This window comes from Tubulanus polymorphus, chromosome 3 (assembly GCF_964204645.1).
Source record: "Tubulanus polymorphus chromosome 3, tnTubPoly1.2, whole genome shotgun sequence".
Classification (NCBI taxonomy): Eukaryota; Metazoa; Nemertea; class Palaeonemertea; order Tubulaniformes; family Tubulanidae; genus Tubulanus; species Tubulanus polymorphus.
This window is the reverse complement of record NC_134027.1, coordinates 5169172-5188709: the sequence shown is the minus strand read 5'-3', so window position 1 is coordinate 5188709 and position 19538 is coordinate 5169172. Positions and strand designations below refer to the sequence as shown.

At 34.9% G+C, this 19538-nt stretch overlaps 4 protein-coding genes across 12 annotated transcripts in view; 2 read left to right on the top strand and 2 right to left on the bottom strand.

The window, feature by feature from the left end:
- The window catches only part of LOC141901222 (reversion-inducing cysteine-rich protein with Kazal motifs-like), a 42587-nt gene extending 39746 nt beyond the window's left edge, over nucleotides 1-2841 (top strand). The window contains exons 16-21 of the mRNA XM_074788331.1: nucleotides 4-126; nucleotides 256-498; nucleotides 609-739; nucleotides 823-1054; nucleotides 1125-1333; nucleotides 1429-2841. Of these exons, the coding sequence (XP_074644432.1) occupies nucleotides 4-126; nucleotides 256-498; nucleotides 609-739; nucleotides 823-1054; nucleotides 1125-1333; nucleotides 1429-1650 (1160 nt within the window). The 3' untranslated portion in view covers nucleotides 1651-2841. The remainder of the gene's footprint in view (nucleotides 1-3; nucleotides 127-255; nucleotides 499-608; nucleotides 740-822; nucleotides 1055-1124; nucleotides 1334-1428) is intronic.
- Nucleotides 2842-5892: 3051 nt separating this feature from the next.
- On the bottom strand, nucleotides 5893-7382 carry LOC141902545 (F-box/LRR-repeat protein 8-like). The gene has a single exon (XM_074790324.1). It carries the CDS (start codon nucleotides 7338-7340, stop codon nucleotides 6141-6143), a length of 1200 nt encoding a protein of 399 aa, XP_074646425.1. The 5' UTR covers nucleotides 7341-7382; the 3' UTR covers nucleotides 5893-6140.
- A 64-nt stretch (nucleotides 7383-7446) lies between these two features.
- On the top strand, nucleotides 7447-12242 carry LOC141901745 (uncharacterized). Of its 2 annotated transcripts, XM_074789185.1 has the most exons (16): nucleotides 7447-7541; nucleotides 7687-7832; nucleotides 7950-8097; nucleotides 8173-8265; nucleotides 8344-8374; nucleotides 8501-8555; nucleotides 8674-10077; nucleotides 10232-10354; nucleotides 10457-10519; nucleotides 10588-10689; nucleotides 10771-10848; nucleotides 10940-11051; nucleotides 11148-11426; nucleotides 11511-11667; nucleotides 11742-11797; nucleotides 11874-12242. In XM_074789185.1, exons 2-16 carry the CDS (start codon nucleotides 7713-7715, stop codon nucleotides 11933-11935), a joined length of 2883 nt encoding a protein of 960 aa, XP_074645286.1. In that variant the 5' UTR covers nucleotides 7447-7541; nucleotides 7687-7712; the 3' UTR covers nucleotides 11936-12242. The 2 variants fall into 2 exon arrangements, with proteins under 2 accessions (XP_074645286.1, XP_074645287.1); XM_074789186.1 differs by lacking the exon at nucleotides 7447-7541 and having other exon boundaries at nucleotides 7619-7832.
- A 451-nt stretch (nucleotides 12243-12693) lies between these two features.
- LOC141901520 (uncharacterized) lies at nucleotides 12694-19504 on the bottom strand. 8 transcript variants are annotated; one of them, XM_074788812.1, is made up of 13 exons: nucleotides 19436-19504; nucleotides 17564-17589; nucleotides 17046-17188; nucleotides 16693-16937; nucleotides 16486-16615; nucleotides 16217-16345; nucleotides 15891-15923; nucleotides 15054-15239; nucleotides 14957-14971; nucleotides 14415-14567; nucleotides 14246-14311; nucleotides 14127-14146; nucleotides 12694-13953 (listed from the first exon to the last, which is right to left on the bottom strand). In XM_074788812.1, exons 3-12 carry the CDS (start codon nucleotides 17152-17154, stop codon nucleotides 14127-14129), a joined length of 1086 nt encoding a protein of 361 aa, XP_074644913.1. In that variant the 5' UTR covers nucleotides 17155-17188; nucleotides 17564-17589; nucleotides 19436-19504; the 3' UTR covers nucleotides 12694-13953. The 8 variants fall into 8 exon arrangements, with proteins under 8 accessions (XP_074644913.1, XP_074644914.1, XP_074644919.1 ...); XM_074788813.1 differs by having other exon boundaries at nucleotides 14246-14305; XM_074788818.1 differs by having other exon boundaries at nucleotides 16232-16345.
- Between the last annotated feature and the right edge of the window lie 34 nt (nucleotides 19505-19538).

Here is a 19538-nt window from a genome sequence, read left to right as displayed (position 1 = left end):
TAGATCATGGTAGCTTTTTCCAAGTAGGTTGTAACCACTTCATTTGTCACGATAGTAAGATAATTCGCAGTAAACGTGAATGCGCTGGTGTAACACGAACCCAAGGCACTGTCAGCAGTTCAACAGGTAGGCATCAAAGTGGCTAATGCATTTATTTAACTTAGATGAGATATTTTGATATGTATTGATATGATGATATATTACCTGCTTATCAATCTGTATTATGAATTAATTCACGGATATTCTATGATTTTTTATCAGGGTTGCCATGTAAATGTCCACATCAGTATGCTCCTGTATGTAGTGATAATGGACGCACATATCCCAGTGCTTGTATAGCTCGATGTGCTGGTGTCTCGAATGCTCAGTTCAAATTTGGGGAATGCATGGATCACAATCCTTGCGATTCAGAACCGTGTAAACTGGGAGAGAGATGTTATGCTCGGCGACAAACATGTTTGAGTCCAAATGTGAAAGAATGTCGTCAATATGAATGCAGTAAGTTGGTTATCTTCATCATGTCTCTTCGGTCTAGATAAGATTGTTTATCTTCAACAACTTGAAAATACTATGAAAATACTTTTAAGTTAATTGCTTATGATTTTTAGTTCCAGTACAATCAAGTATGTGTAATCCTCATCATCATGACCCGGTTTGTGACACAATGGGTGAAGAACATTCAAACCTTTGCGTGCTCATCAGTCAAGGTCGACAACCAGCATATAGAGGACACTGTCGGGTAAGATTTGTCGGATGAAATTTTTAGGAAGTCATGAGGAAGTTCATTGCTTTGAAACATATATCTGATTCATCTATTTACAGTATCACTGTAATATGGCTACTGTCGTGTGCGGACACAATGGGGAAACCTATCCAAATGAATGTTCAGCTTTAGGGAGTGGAACAACTGTAGATTATGAAGGAGCATGTAAAACTGTTGGGCAATATTATAGTACTATGGGACGTTACAAGTGTAGAGGGGTTAAGTGTCCTCTGATTAAAGTGGACGAGTGTAAAGGAGTAACACCCCCTGGTGGCTGTTGTCCTATTTGTGGTAAGTGATATTTTAAACTATTGAGATGTTCCTCTTATCAATTCAGTCATAGAGTCAGGTTTTGTTGTAGGTGGTGTGGTGAGAGTGCTTTATAATAAGAAATCTGCAATTGAAATAGCGCAAACAGCTCGACTTCCACCAATCACGGTGCAGAATATAACAACATCATTACAGCACCAGATTACAACTCTAGAATGTGAACCATTCACATATATGAGTATTGAGGATGAAATAGTGATTGTAGTTGTTCCTATCACACAGAATCCAACTCCATTACAGGTAAATTACATTGCTCATCGAGTATATTGCGTAAAATAATCAATTTTAAGGAAATTTGCCAATTAATGGAAAACATCAATTTTTTACATTTTCAGGTTGAGGCCTGTAATCAAGAAGCACAGAGAATCAGTTCATTAATAGAACTATCTAGTCCAACGTTAACATTAGACGTTTCATTAGCGCCCTTATTGGCCGCTGAAGTTCAAACAACTTATGTTAAAACAGCATCTTCTGCTAGCAGCGTTTACATGTCATCAACTCATCTATTCCATCTTTCATTTGTGATAATGCTGTTCTATGTCGTCATCAACAGATAGGAATTGGCTACCTACCATTTTATAGCTATATCATTTTTCATATACAATCATACCCTCTAGTGTCAGGCATATGGGTGCATCATCTTATATGATCAAAGATCATATTTTTGCGGATCATGCAAAACCATCTAATCCAGTATATAAAATGGGCAATGTGTTCAGTAGAGGAGCAAGTCCTTACAGTTCAATTATGGATGAAATGGTTGTGATTGTGAGATGTCTGGATAAATTGAGCGTCATCATCCTGTCAGGGTTAGTTGATAAAACTTTGGCCAAGATGTATCGAGCCAGTGCCCATATACCGATGAATATGTGTCCATGGTGTTTAGAATGTTGGTAGACCTGCATTCCTTGTATAACAATGGAATTTAATTTAGGGAAACCTAATTCAAGATTTTCTTCTGGCATCCAACATTGGAAGTGTAAACGATTTATATCTGCTGCTGGTAGTTCTCTTAGGATTTTAATGTCTAAGAAATAAAATTTGCAACATTTCAAACTACTTATTGCTCGCTTGGGTAATTTGTTTTGAGTTCCACTGTTGAACATAGATGTTCCTGGAAGTGATGTTCTTTTCTTTGCCAAAAACTAGAGGAGAAAGTTTCACTAAGACATTAAGGCAATAAAAGCAGCTTTTTGTAAGTAATATACCATAAACAATGAACAATACAGATCTGGGCTGTCTTTTCAAAGCGGCAATGTTAGTCGAACCTGGGGGAGACGAGTTTGTGTGATTAACAGATACGCAGAAATGGGGAAGGTTTCAGACCTGCATAAATGATCGTTTTAGATAACACAGGGATAAGTTGAAACTGCTTTGTAAAACACAGTCCAGTATGGTTCTCTGTGGTCCACTAAAGGGCGTTGCTCTCGTCGTCCTGAAATGTTGCTCAAACCTAGCTCAATATGTAACCAAATATTCTATTAAAATTGGCAATCATCTCGTGAAAAGTTTGTTGAATGAAATATTAACTGTTTTTCTATAGACAATGTTGTGTTGTTACTGCTCTGGTGCATCAGTGTCTTACATTCATTCATAGAAAACTAGGAAATTTAGATGACCAGATAAATAGATATGCCTGGTTAATCAATTCCAATGAAGAAGCTTTCTTCAGATCAGATTCAGATCAACAGAGGAATTGATATTGGAATTAAGAAATAATGTCAATCATTGATAAAAAGTTGTTGGTGTCATTTAAATTTTTGTCATTCCATTGTTTAAAAATAAGTGCAAATTCAAAAAGTCCAAATGAAAGTGCATAGAAAAAAATATGAAAATTGAAAGATCTCTGAAAAAATCAATTTCTTAATTTTGTAAATAATTTAAGTATGTCTACTGTTGTCTTTAAAATGGCTTCAAAGTGTGAAGTTGGTGCAATATTCGTTTGTATATTGTAATGCAAGTATTTATCATTGAGAAATGTCTCTCATACTTAGAGATTTTTTTAAATCATAGCTTTTATTGGTATTTCTGAAAGTAAGAGCATATTAGCTTTTTTCAGTCAGACAGGTCAGACCAAAGTATCTGGAAAAACCAAATATTGTTATATTTTGTGACTTGTTTCATTCTAATGATTCTTGCAGTTGATTTTCAATTTCGAAATTCAGAAAAATTGGCTGCTTCCAACTGGGACTTACCGGTATGTAAGGTTTATGATCCTGTAAATTTAGCCAGTGACCATGACAGTTAGTTTGTACATAGGATATACTGTGGTAATCAATCCTCTTTAAACTGGTGCAGATTTTTTTACACCATGCAGTTTCGTTTTAATCTTATGTCATTATGATGATAATACTATTATTTATATTTGTGATAATCTATCTATGGTCTTCATGTATTAGGTGACCTTAACATGTATATTTTAAGAGTAATGTGCTTATATACAAATTGTATTGTTTTAAATCCCGGAGAGCTTTAAAATACAGGGTTAACTCTCACTGCTATTGCTTAAATTATGTATTTTTCTGCTTCATTGTGTCAATTTCATGTTAATGGTTCAATGTTTATCATAATTTTGGCACTTTTGCATTAATAGTCAATGTTAAATTATTTACTTGAGCATTGTGTTTTAGGCTGCATTTGTGCCAGTGATAGCTAGAATTTGAGTACTTGACTTTCATAAGGGGAGTGCTGGAACTTGTTTCTGAGGAGATAATCAAGATTAAGATGTTTCGAATAACACTGGTTATGATTAATTTCAGTTGACATGAAGTCATGAATGTGGCATTTTTAAGTTGAGGCTCAAGTAAAAAACATTGTAATGAAATGCTAGATAGCATTGAATTATCAAGAAGTCAGTCTGTTGATGTTTTATTATGTCTTCATAAATAACTGTAAATGTATAAGATGATGATGTTAAATCTGTCAAACAATGTTCGTTTTTGAGACCCGGATCTCATTACAGGGTATATAGCATTGTTGATTGGATAATGGATTCCATGACGATCAGATCGTCCCCGGATTTTGAACAGGGTAAAATTAATGTTCACGTTGAAAACAATGAAGCAAATGATAATCAAGGTCTTTTAGGTTGCAGTTGTATAGTTGCAGCAGCTGCGTCTACTGCAGTGTTGCGACTCCACACAATAGGGTTGTTTTTTGTTGGATTATAAGGACTGGTTAAAGAAGATACCTGGTGAATTGAAAATTAAATCTCACCTTGGAAATCTTTATTTCTATCCATTGGGCTTGCTTCGTTTTGAAAAGTTTGTACATGTACAACTAAAATTACCAAGATAGAAGTCCATGTATCCTCCCTCTATCTGTTGCACTGAACTATTTAAGATACATATTTCTTGATGTATGGATTTTAGTGTTAAGCATTTGTGGGAATTAGTTTGAGGTTGGCCCACTATCCATGACAGAGGTCCAGATAAAATGGTTATGCCTCAACTTAAGATATCTTTGTTGTTATAAATCCCGTAATATAAGATCGGTCAGTTGAATTGTGCTTTTTGTGGAAATTTCTATATGTGGCTTTCATATAATGTTGTTACATGCCAAAAGTGTTGTAGAATATAAGTTACGTCTTTTGGGACATGAACAAATCAAACATGTCTACTGCTCTCTGGACTTAAAAAAAAAGAAAGAATTATATTTTGGTCTCAATCATGATAAAGAATCTCAACAACTGACCAGATTTTATATAATAAAAGAATCTCACATAATAATAATCTTAACTTTACGTACATTTCTATAGTTCAAACTTACTCACATAAATATTTCATACTGAACAAACTTTATATAGATTAAAAAAAATTTGTAGTTTTCTATGTTTGTATTATTAGAGTATGTATCTCACTCTCTGTCAATGAAATTTAACTACAAAGGTAATCTCAAATAGACATGAAAAGATTTCCATCAAATATGTAACATCAGCTTATAGTTCAGGAAAAATATACCACAACGTAACAATTCAATCATGATAGTTAGATCTACGGAATAGAAATGTATTTCTTCAATTTACCATTTGGTAACAAATACGTATTAAATTCAAAACTTCGAAAGGTTTCATGATCGGCTGATGTTAGTTAATTGATAAATCTTTCCATTACGTCATAAGAGAAAGAAAGCTTGCACAATCACCATTTTGTAAATAAGTAACAAACAGAATTTTGATGAGAATGTAAATAACTATTTACGGTATGTAAATATTGAGATTTTGCTGTTAGTAAAAGTGGTGAAAAAAGCATAATAAAAAACATTCTTCTGTAAAATGCTTGGTTGTTTGTCTATCATTGCAACTGAGGCTGTTCAAAATCGTACGGCATCTTTTTATATGACTTATCTCAGAAATTCATCATTGGACACAGGGAAATAGAAATCTGCCAGTTTCTCAAAATGTTAATTATCCATGCACAAACCTACATAGAATATGGAAAGGGTTTGTAGCTTTCCTAGGTCTGTGAAGTTGGTTTAATGATGAATTGATGAAGCTCATTAGGATGAATATCAGATCACAAAACAATGACGGCTGTTCCTCAAAATGTTACCAATTAGATTCGTCTACTCATTTGTTATCGGGCTTCTTCAAACAATTTAACAATGGCACTATAACAATTGATGTGGTAGCTATTTGATCTTTCAATTAAGACTCCAAACTCATCGCATGCCTCATTAAAAAACAAAAAAGAAAGAACAAATTTCAACTCGGATGAATTTAATGAATAAATAAGAATCTCAATTTGTGTGATTAGCAATAGATTTAATAATCATAACAATTAGAGGTAAACTTTGCTGTAAAAATAGTTTGTGAAAAGCAGAAAAACGTGTCATATAAACAACTACCGAAGTGTAGCACCATTTGTGAGCTTTAATAAATAGTAGGCATAAATTACTAATTCTCAATGAAATCTAAAATGTATATGAAACAAAGCATATCTGCTGTGAAGTGCCATTTTGTGACAAAAAGACACAATCATATGCACATTTTCTCTTGAGCTACAATAGTACATGGGCCTAGTACAAATTAGCATAGCAACGAATGCAGTTATGATTTAAGCCTATGATAAACAAATAATCGTTCAATTTCACGTGGGTCGCCCCAAGGATGAGTTTCTTTCACAGCTTTCAATAGAAAGTTACCAGATTTTCTCAGACTCGGACAAACAGTTAGAATCTGATCAATTGTTTCCTGGCTGACCACACAGAATACATACAATACAGTTAATCTTTCACAACATGCAGCAAGTTTAATTAAAGCTTTATCCAAAATTGAGCTGGACGTTGTGTTGATGGATATTTTCTCTAAATACCTATGATAATTCTCCGCTACAAAGTTAATTTCTTGTATGAGATCGGTAAAAGTATCGAATCTTACAAATGAAAGAGGTAGCTCAGTTTTCATTATCTCCCACATTTTATGAACAGGAACAGTTGCGTCAAATACTAGTCCTATTCTTAACTTGGGCAATTGCTTCGTAACTTTCTTCCATGATTCTGACGGAATTTCTGTGCCGTATTTTTCGGTTCGTCGACACGAAAGACTAAGGAATTCTAGCGGAGTACGGTCGTCTTCCCCGAGAGCATCCAAAATAGCTTCGCTCAAACTTCCGTAGAATATTCGCAAGTCTTTTAGTTTTCGACACTTAATAACTAATCCACACATGCAAGTCGGTGAGACTAATGTCAACAGATTTCGGTTTTGTAGATTCAGAAATTCGATGTTCGGATGGTTTTTTGCAAGAACATCCATAACGGAATCGTCATATGCAACTGTCAAACCGCTAAAATCAACATGCTTCAATTGTTCAACCGGTAATAGACCGTTGTTCATTGGCTGAAATAGCTGAGACAATGCCATACAGAATTCTTTTCCAGCATAGAATAGCGGGTTGTCACCTCTGAATATAATCGTTATCGCTTTCAAACGACGTTTTTCGGTGGATGCCAATTTCATTATTAGATCGACAGCATTTTGGCGATTGTATTCTTCACCAGGGTTTAGCGTGATACAGACTGATTGAAGTCGTTCGCATAATTGATTACTACAGCGGATGAGTTTACGGTCTGTTTGCGTAAAGAAGTTGAAATTGAAGTGCTGCCAGAGATACACGGATTGAAAGCAATCATACCATCTCTTACACACGTAACTACTCTGAATACGGTCTTGCAACGGTAGACACAAAAATATATGCACCAGCAGATCATCGGGTATCACTTCGCTCCAAACGCTAGAGCTTGATGACATTATCAATACCTTTTCTGCAAGGTAGAGATGGATAGTGAATAAAATAGGGATTCCTCTTGATTGAATTGAATTGGGATATCCCGTGGGAATTCCCATCATTGTGGAGCTCAATTCATATCAATCAATTTTCTTGCGGCGCATGTTTGAAATACACGTCTCACTCGTCTCAAGGATTTGTGATTTAGATACTATAAATCTCAAGTAGGTTTAGTCCCAATTCTCATAACGTGTTCATGAATTTTATCTCGCAAGTACACAAAATTAACTGATGATCATAATCGACATTAATCACAATTTCTTCAATTCAGAATCGAATTTAATTTTACACACTGTGTTTTGACTGTAGGTTTTGCTGTTAGTGCTGTAATTAGAATGAGAAAGATTCGTTTAACTGATGATGATTTTGCTATGTTTGGCAATGACTTTAGTCCACATGACTATGAATACTTCCTCAGGCATAAAGATACTTTTCGACGTATGTGGATTGATCAGGTATGTACCTACTTTATGACCCTTTCTATGTCTATAACTAACTATCTACTAGGCCTATGATTCTTCCCGGCTGACTTTCTTGATACATGAATGAATTCAAATGGTTTGCTTTTTCAGGGAAAGAAATTTTGGAAACAGTTTGTTATATGTTTTCGCTCATTCACGATGGAGTTTGGTCCGGTTAAAGAGTACCCTGGAAAGCCTGAACATTACGAGCAATTGATTGATGAGTTTTTTGCTTTCATCACCAAACAATTCATTGAAGGTAATTTTATGGTACGATATGCCTATGCTTTCTTTATAGACCTAAATATAAGCCACTTCCTTCTACAAATTTTAGGCAAACCAAATATGGCAAAGAATTTGATTATGGATATTGTATTAGTTGCTCAGTACAGACATATGATTCAATATTTGGAATCAAAATCATTTGGTGAGTTTTAGTTATACATATTGAAGAAAAGGTAAAATTCTGTCCAATTTGTTTTATCATAAGGTTTATTTATTGCAGCGAAGGATCCGTTTTATTACAAGGATACAAGGTGAGATATGCCTATATTGTCGCTGCTTTTATGTTACACTGATAATTTCCATTTTGAAATGCGACTTCATGAAGTGAAAAAGAAAATCAATTCGCAAATCTCAAGTATATTCTATATTTCTTAAAGGGAAACATTCCGGAATTTATTTGGTCCAGCTACTGAAAGGTCTTCTTATGTAAAAGTAGGTTCTAGTTTAAGTCAGATGACGAAATCTTGGAGACTGGAAGAAATTTGACGAAATTGTAAAATCTTGTAGGGAACTGGATTTATTTCAAATTCTATTTACCCCTTTAATACAGGTCTATATATATCTACCGCTATACCTGAAGTTTGGAGGAGCTAGTATTGCATGTCTTCGAACATGGATTGATGCTGAAGAATGTGATGACGACAGCTTTTGTGGTGGATTAAATAATGAACCAAAAACATTACATCCTGAATGGACATCGTATCTTTCCCGATATTTTGACTTGGCCAAAGATGGTGCAATTCGTTACAAAGAGGAGTTGCGTAATGGTTCACCAAGTGGGCCTTGTTTTCTTGAAGGTTGGAGTCAGGGGAATCCTCGAATGTTTTTTGACAGCAAAAATCCCTTGTTTATTAAAAATTGGGACAAGAAGAAGGACTGGCGTGATGGCCTTACTAAAGATCAGTATATGCAGTTTATCATTTTTGCAAAAAAGTATGTCGATCCAAAAGATAATTATGACATCGAACATCCGAATACGACTGAAGCGAAATATGTAGAGCCATACTGGCTTTCACATAAACAGCAGCAAACCACGTCTGGTAAATCATCAGCAGTTGATAAAACAAGAACTGGACAAGCTAAAGTACTTATTGATCATGATCCAGATCTGCAGGCTCAGCTAGATGAAATAACGTACAATTCCAAATTTTCTGAGTTCATTACCACGGAATGTTGTGACGATTCAAAGTGCTCACATGTTCCAGATGGACAACAACAATACACGCAGAAGAAACACAAACGCGGTTCGAAGAATAAACACAAAAAGGATTTAGAGGACCTAGAAGTTACAGTGAGGTCATTCTTACCTGCTGGTATTCTGCCTGATGATTATAAGATAGTCCATATTGCTATCGATGAAACTGGATCAGATAGAATTCTTTCATTTGTGGCGGAAAATGGTGAAGAGAATTTGACGTATTCAATAAGATTTCCTCGGCCTAAACCTGGTGATCCAGAAAATGCTATACCTCCAGCTGAAGTAACTGTCCACAAGGACAATTCTACATTGATGCGGAAGCAGGGAAAAGACACTTGCGGTGCTACCAGTAAAAACTTGAATTACAAAACAACAGTTCAAGGATGCAGTGCAGCTGATTGTAAAGAGAAAAGCACTGCTTCACCTAGAAATTCTAAAGTGTCTAATGAAAAGGACATTAAAAGTGAGCCTTTAGCACAGTCAAAAAAAGCGAAGAAAAGTAAAAGGAATTTAGTTGAGTTACCAGATGTTTCAATGAGGGACATCATCAAAAGGTTCAATGAATTGAAAACTGAAGAACCAAAGAAGCTGGAAGCTACTGGAGTTACTGATGATAGTATGGAAGATACTATGCTAATGAAATTTCTTCGAAGTCCTTCAATGATAGAACTCAGTGGAAGTACTGAATCAAAGACCAAGTTGTGGCAAAGGGAAGTTAGAGATCAAACTTTCAAGAGGAATATTGTGAAAGATAAGGTTAGTCGCATACATCAGGAAATAGTATGATTGCAATTGTTCACCACTAACCAGTTAAGACCGGTTTCAGGGGAGAATATCTCTGAAGTGTAATTATTGAGCTTTGACGATGAAAAATATTAGTATCGATTATTTATTTGAATGCATTTTGTAGAATGGAAGAAGATGTTGGACGATTTTACATTTGCAATATGAAGTACACATGGCCACTCTAGATACAATGGCTAAATCGATCTATTATCAGAGTGGACAACAAGATTTTTCAGGGGAGATTGAGGTACCGGTAACTGAATTGAACAAACATACCGGTACGTGTGGTGTTCATGCGTCCCTATACGTAACGTGTTTGATTGAAATGGTGGAATATTTATCCTTTTAGAATGGTTGTAAACACCACTGTGCATGTAGAAAGCATCTTGAAGAATTCCGTCAAGGCAAACTGGTATAGATATGCATTTTAACAGGCAATTAATAATTCGGTTAGTGTATGGGTAACTATTGTCTTTTCAGGCTTTTCCTGTGGATGAGATGCCTGACTGTATGGTTCCTCCGAGTTTGATCTTATTGGAGTGGGAACTAGATATTGAATTTCTTAAAAGTCTTGCTAAGGAGGTAAAAAGATATATGGATGCTTATCTAATCCTGGCTTATAATAATCATATATTTTCATGCTGAAATTTCTGCTCTTTTCAGAAATGTACTAATGCTAGACATATTTTTGCGATCCATGATCTACTAGAAATGGATAACGATGTACCTCAAGGGGTATTGGTAAGAATTTTAATAAATTTATATATTTCTTTTTCAATTTCGTTATTACTGATGTGAACAAAATGATATGTGACATTACTTTGAATTGTAGATATCAAGATTGGATTTGGATGAAATTATTGAGACAGCCCAAGATGTTATCAAACATTTACCTCGTTGTAAGAAGATTATAAAACGTATAAAACCAGCATTTCAAAAAGGAGGTGATTGGATTTTCTGCTGTCAAAATTGAATAATTGACAGATCAATCAGAAATGTAGCTATAATGTTAAGAAAACTTTTCATATCTTTTTATTCAGGTAACTTCTATTTTGATGATATTCACGGTCTAGTTAAGTGTGGTGGAATTTTAAAACACTGTCGAGATTCGATGACGAAAATTGAGAAAAGGATTGTCATAATGGTGTCCGAAATTGAGGCACTTATCCCAAAAACGGATAGAAATAAATCGGCTTCTGTTGAGTTTTTCCTCGACGCTGCCTATCATCTGAAAAGTGTGTCTGCAGATGAGGGTAAGAAATTAGATGAAAAGAAGAAGGAATTTAGGAAACAACAAACTAAAGAATCTAGTCCTGCTGGTATGTTGAGCATTCTTCTAGATTCATCTCAATGTTACAAATTCTGCTTCAATGTTCCTATCACTTGTTGTTGGCTATTTGTAGAAGGTGCATCGAGCAAGACGGAAACTATTGATAAACTGTCAACGGATTCTCCAAAAGCTGGGGTTCTCAATAAAGAAAATGGCAAGCGGAAATTGAAAACATGTGCGAATTGCGGTAAAGAAGAACTTGCTCTTAGGGTTTACAAGAAATGTCAAAAGTAAGTTAGTCTTTGTTGTTCAAAGTCGTTGATGACAAAAACTGATTATAAATTCATAAAATGTTTACTTTCAGGTGTAAAGAAGAGAATTGGGATGAATCTCGGTTTTACTGCAGTCGAAACTGTCAAGGTACATGCAGGAAATGAAGTTGCCACTATCTATAAAATGCCTCTAAAGAGTAAATAAGGCTATATCTTAATTTCAGTTGAAGACTGGCAAGCCAAACATAGGAAAGAACATAAGCAGAAACAGGAGAAATCAAAATAGATAAGAATATGAAATATATTTTAATAGTGTTTTTTTGCAATATCTTATCCATGTACTTTCTTGAACAGATTATGCATAATGATAAGATCATTTCATATATTATTAGTATCAATGTACCAATTTTAATTTTGCTTATCCTTACATTAACACTTAGGTTATTTGGTGAATGTTTGTATTATGATACTGGTGCATGTATCATGGTTTATGTATTTTAACTCTTTGCATATAACATGAAACAGCGGATGTTTAGTTTTTAAGTTTCTAAGTATTTGTTTAATATCTTAAAATGTACTAATTTTTGCTAATAAATGAGGGCATATTGTGTATTGATACACTAATTGTTAAGTTCTGTAGAGATCTGATGAATAGGAATACAAGGTTTTGTACTGCAAACTGAGGATACTTTCATATCCGAATCTCCATTCACATTTGACCTATGGCCTTGTCTAACCCACATCGTTTGGGTGTTCCTAGACTCGCTACAAACCATACTTATATATAACTTACAGGCACAGACTCCCACAAGGGGTCATTCATTTATTACGTACGCATTAGGGGAGGGGGAGGGGTCAGTGCAATTGCGTACTGTAATGCTTAATATATATGAAAAAATGGCCGATTTTGCGTACAGAGGAGGGTTGAAAAATTCAAATCTTATGCGTACGTAATAAATGAATGATCCCTAATTAAGTCCAGTTCGACGGAGGATGGAAGCCAACACAGAAATACATTGAAAGAAGTCATTCATTCATAGAAGACAAATCTTTTAATTTTATAGAGTAACTTTCATAATTACAGTTTATGTATATTAAAACACTGACCAATGGTACAGAGATTGAAACATAGTATCTTCAGGGAATTTGGTTCACAAGGGAATAATATCAACTGTCTAATGCCATTTCATTATAGAACATTTATACAGTATTCTGTCCACGCAGGAGATTCCGTTACTAAACTATTTACACAGTAACTTTCCAAATTTTAATGATCAAAAAATTATAATCTATTTCCTTTAGTGTTATTAATACAAATGTAAATAAAAAGAATCCTATTTGTAAAACATGAAGCAATAAATAAAAAGCTTGATCTAGATGCATACTACTATCTAGAATTTGACAGTGCTTGCATGCATTTTGCTTTTAATTCAATACATGATTTATGAAGGACTGATTTACTTAAAACGTATTTATACTAATTACACTAACACTACATACAACACACAACATACATTTATCACATCTATAAATGAAGACTAGCATAATGTACAACCTCAGAGTTCAAAATCTCTCCAGTCAATGAATAACGGCATATATCTTGAATGAGACTGGCTTTCTGAAAGTAACACTGATTCAAGATTTAGCAGCGTTTAAAGTATATACATCTAATGAATCGCTTCTACTGGTATGGAGAGTTGCAAAAATTGAAAGGATTGTTCTAAATGCCAAAGAAACGGGACACATTTAAAGGTTAAAGCGTTGAGAGCAAATTTGTAGAATAAACTTGGAAGAAAAAAAAACAAAATAAAAATCTGTTATAGTCATGGTTTGGTTACTGTTCAAGTGAACTTAATCTGGGTCCAGGTTTTCAACGTGAACACCCATAACAAATCTTATTTTAGATAAACCTAATTGATGAAGAAGCACACCCATTAATAGGGCTCGGTTTGTTTTGTTCACTTGAGTTATTCATCTCAAGATATTGTTCATCACGTCCCTGCATTAGAAGGAACAGCCGACGCATGCGGGGGCACTTCATTTGGTATTAACACATTTTGCACACAAAGCAGTCGTAGTAGCCAGCTAGCTGCACAGTCAATAACTTAAGATTCCTGAGAAATGCAATAATGCAGAGCATTTCTATATAATTCAGTGTAATGTTGTCCATATAGCAGCATTTCTTTTTCGGTATACCGGTACATAACGATTCCAAATTGCATAGTATTACACTTTCTTCCAATCTCGGGCAGCTATATTTTATTAACGTATCAATATTCCACTGTTGTGTTTGTTCTCAGTATGCTGAAATGATAAAATCCCATCAACATGCTATAAATCATACCGCCATAGAAATAGATTTGCAGTTCCTTCAACATAGCAAAATGAATATTCCAGACACCAATTTATTTGCAAGCGCAACTAAGTAATACATGTATATGTGATTCCCAATACCTGAGATATAAATTATATATTACCTATAACATCACTTTGTCTTCTACAGTAAAACATACATACAGTATAAATTCGTTTACACTAATATAAAGTATGATTCCTAAACATATTCTGATAAAAGGTATAGTAAGCAAAGCCTTACCTGGTCCCTGAGGATGCAATCCGTATGCTGGAGGAGGTCCTGGCTGGAGAGGGTAGCCACCTACAACTTAAGCGCACAGTGTGGCAAGCATGTATTTATTTTGGTTCGTAAAAGATTCAAATTCATAAATAACTGATAGACATAAGGCATTATGACAAATGGTACAAACCAACTGGAGGGTACGGTGCTTGTGGTTCTGGATATGGTGCCATTGGTTGAGGTGGATATCCCTGTTGTGGTGGATACCCCTGTTGAGGTGGGTATCCCTGTTGAGGCTGGTATCCCTGTTGTGGTGGGTATGACGGCGCACTCGTAGGAGCAACTAAATAGAATGAATAGAAATACAGTAGTTAGCAAATACCGGATAGTCACCATAGTTAAGTATTTCTAACAAAGTCAATGGTACTTGAAGACACAATGACTGGAGATTCACTTAAAACACATATTCGGTGTAGCTTATATTCAAAATGTATTGTACATGAATGTAGCTTAAAAACTAAAACAAAAATTCAATAATGAATAATATCCAATATATGGCGAACATCCGACGAAACAAACATGCTTGTATAGAAATTCTTAAAACATAATATCACGTGCGATGTAAGCTGGAATCGTTCATCATACTTAAAGGCCTTTACATGAAAAAGCATGAAAACAAATCAACAATTTGCATTCGTGTAAAAAACACTAAATCACACTCATTGTACTGACCATGGAGTGGTGCAGCTGCAAAGATACAGAATACCATCGCCGCCATTGAATTTAACATTTTAATGAAAATGTGAATATCGGCATGAAGCTGATTTACCTTCGTACGCAACAGGGGGAGACGATGAATGGCGTCCTCCGCGATTAAACATTTTCCCAAATGCTCCCGATCCTTTCTTTACACAGCACACGATACACACAATTACAGCTACAATCACTAGTCCAATGACTACGAGGATACCTATTATAAACTTCTTCATCGAGAAACCTAATCCACGTAGGTTATCTGTAAACAAAAATATATATTTTCCGAATATTCGGTACTTCAAACTATATAGGGTTAAAAAAATATTTACCGATCTAAAACCATTAGTTATTGACTGCACACTGTTCTCTCAGACAGCAACTTTATACTGTAGTGATACACGCATACACCTGGTAGACTGATCAATGGTTGATCCGAGTCAAGTATTCTGCGTCCTATATATACTGTTAACTATATACCCATACCCCATCTATCCCATATTATCTTCATTAAAACACATTGGGAGTATGTTCCAAACATTATTTCCATTAATCATTAAAGCTATCTACAAAACTGCTTTTATACTGAAGCTTCAAGTGAAGTACTATTGTTTTACCATTAAATCATATTTTCTTAAAAGCATTATGGTATTATCGGTTTATAAGGCTTAGATTCATTATAACGTATATTGGTGTATAAATACATTAGTAGCCTATATTCTTTTAATAATACCATCATGAGATCCTTTTGAAAAGGTTTTCAAGCAAAGAAACATGCGTGGATGACATGACAAAAATAATAAGTCGAAGCAAATGAATGCACCATAAACCAAGGATGAATGATGTGTGTCAATCAATATTATGGGTGAAGCAAAACATTAGTCAACATTTATTAGACACCATGAAAATTTACCATTAGAACAAGTTGCATTATTCTTATCACAGTCTAGAAAAATAAAAGCAAAATAAGCGAAAACTTCAACTGATCCGTATGCAAACGTAAGATTAAGCAGGCTGTAGAATGGCTGACAATGCTAGATGAACAAAAGCTATATCTCAATGACCATTCATTAAGAGGGTCTATTCAATTAACGTAAAATCTGACAATTCTTTATGGTGCTAGAATAATATAGGAGAACATGTCTCTGAAAAGTATTTCTGGCATAAAACTCTCTTTAAAATACTCATGATGCATTTTAGTGCAAATAACCAAGGAAAAATAAGATGCAGAGCACTTACTAGGTTCCAACTTACTTGAGCCACAGTATTCATCAGAACCATCAAAACAGCTATCATAACCGTCACAAACTAAATCCTTTTCAATACACTTACGATTTTTACATTGAAACTCTGAACAGAATCCGGCCCCTGCAAACCAAAATAACATATATACTGGTTATAAATCAATTAATACATCGACAAGATCGATGTAGATTATTTACTAAAGCATCGCATGATCCGACCGCACCCAACTGCACAAAAAAATAATCAAGACCTATCATACTTACTCCCGCTATATGTAGTGACCAGAAATTCGAATAGATAATTCCCTGATCCGCCAGGATTGAAAGTTATGACAAGATATTTTCCCGTCGTATATAAAATCTTTGGTATGGGAGTTCCGCATGTAAAGGTTTTCTGAAATCAATTTTCGATGAGTTGAATAATGAACATAATCATTGCGTACATTATTGATTAAATGAACTGAAACTCACCATCGGAGCATTTCTACTGTGGCTGCTATCATAGAATGAAAGTTTCGTGTTACAGTCGTTAATTCTAAGCGATTGAAATTTGACCATCATCTTTTTCGTAGTGAATATTTTATCATCAGCGACGAGCTGTAATTTACACTCGTTATGAAGATCTTTAGCAGCTGGTCTGACCGATCTGACTATTCCACCATCAACCTCCTGAAAACCAGCTGTCCACGAACAGTAGCTTCCACCCGGCATTTTAACTGTAATACAAAGTTTACTGTTCAAACATAAGTTTTCTATCGGCATACACATGATGTCAAAAAAGCTGTTAAAACCGTCTAAATTCTGGAAGAGTTAGCGGTACTTACAGGATTTCATGCTTTTTCCTTCCGTATGCAGCACATGCAATACAAAAATCAGTAATAATGTCTGCATATTAGATCTTTCGTTGCTTCGTATGACACTGTTACAATACATTAAAATGAACAAACATTAACTATCACTGGCACGCCTGTATAAAAGATAAAACAATTAGGCGAAATTAATCTGTGCAGGCCAGCAGTACGATAGGGCCTACAGAAAATAATTTTGAGTTTTCTGGCAATTCATGTGTGACAGACAGTAGTCCATTTAAAACCTATTACACCAGGTACGTACTACTGAGTACTTTTATTGACTGAGATTGAAACTGAAACTGAGAAAGCCAAAAGGCAAAGGCCAAAGGCAAAGGGCCCACCACACACATTCAACAAACAGAAAGTGAAACACAGCACCGCACAACGTCAACGACGACGTCTTCCGCCATTTCTTTCTACAAGCCAAATCTAAATAGATTTGATATACTGTAGCCCCAACAAAAATACCTCCTTAAACATCACAAACTTACCTCATTTTTTCACGTATCCATTTTCGATTGATGTCTGTCTGCAGAGTTTCCAGAACCTGTCATGTCAGGTCTTAAGACCTGACATGACAGGTCTGACCTGTCATGTCAGGTCCCAAAAAAACCCAAACTCATGACAATATTTGACGGAACGGCGAAATATCTAGGCACGTGTTAGACGAATGGAAGAACATTTTGAGTAGAATGAATATTCTGACCCGTCGTTAATATCGAAAATGATTCAACAATAACGATAAGGAAAATGTTCTGACAAATAATTCATTTGAAAGGTTGATTTATAAGAAGAAAATATTTATGTGTAAACTATGACTTATTTCTGTATTAAAGGTAAAAAATAAGTTTCAGGCAAAGATGAATTAATTAATGTAGAAATAAGAGCACATTATAAGAGAATATTTTCGCTAGATGAATCGAGGTCTTGATATTTCGTTTCCGCAATAAGACACTGAAAATTATCTGCTCACTATCACAGTTCGGCAACACTCCTCACTGTCCTGAAGTCCTGAAGTCTCACTATTTATATTCATTGTCTTTATGATGTACATGTAAAAGAGCCGAATGCAATATAGAGACTGATTTTATTGAGACTGATTTTAAATCAACTCATCAATTTAAAGCATGAAGTTTTTTTCTTATATCAGTTTTAATGCAGACCTGTCACCACAGGTCCCGAGAAGCTCTGTAAAATGGCGCGAGCTGCCGTGTGAGGTCTCGCTTCATAATTATTGTTTTGTAGTAACTTAAGATTAACTATATCCATGGTTAGCAATCTATATTATATTCATTACTATAAAGATACCATAAAAAGTAAATTTTTTTCCATTTCATCAGTTTTCAAGCAGACCTGTCACCACAGGTCTCGAGAAGCTCTGCAAAATGGCGCGAGCTGCCGTGTGAGGTCTCGCTTCGCTTCAAAATTTATATATATATATATATATATATATATAAATAACTTAGTATAGTAACTTAAGATTAACTATATCCATGGTTAGCAATTTATATTATACTCTTTACTATATAAAGGTTATAAAAAGTAAAGTTTTTTCAATTTCATCAGTTTTAGTGCAGACCTGTCACCACAGGTCCCGAGAAGCTCTGCAAAATGGCGCGAGCTGCCGTGTGAGGTCTCGCTTCAAAATTATTGTTTTATAGTAACTTAAGATTAACTCTATCTATGGTTAGCAATTTATATTATATTCATAACTATAAAGATACCATAAAAAGTAAAGTTTTCCTTCATTTCATCAGTTTTAATGCAGACCTGTCTGTCACCACAGGTCCCGAGAAGCTCTGCAAAATGGCGCGAGCTGCCGTGTGAGGTCTCGCTTCAAAATTATTGTTTTGTAGTAACTTAAGATTAACTATATCCATGGTTAGCAATTTATATTATACTCTTTACTATATAAAGGTTATAAAAAGTAAAGTTTTTTCAATTTCATCAGTTTTAGTGCAGACCTGTCACCACAGGTCCCGAGAAGCTCTGCAAAATGGCGCGAGCTGCCGTGTGAGGTCTCGCTTCAAAATTATTGAAATCAAATAATTCACAATCATTGCATCTTTACAAGGCAAACATAAATTCTTAAATGAATTCATAACACACCATAGTTTGTTTTTTGTTTTTGAATAATATATTCAGAAAGCACTAAGATATGTTCTTTTTGTTTCTTATCGGCTATCATTTGTTTTAAATCCGTGCCTATCATATCTTCTAATCGTCTATCATCGGTTCAGTCATTACGATTTTCATTTTAGCAAATCGACCTGTCACCTGAGGTCCCACCTGTCATGTCAGGTCTTGGGCCCTGACATGACAGTTTCTGGAAACTCTGCAGACAGACCTAAATGCCATTTTCGGCCATATGCAAATACAATTCAAAAGCGATGGTTTTGGCTGGGTTTTTATTCAATGAAATTCAATGCAATTCAAAGGCCGTGAAGGTTGAGTAAAAAATCAGGT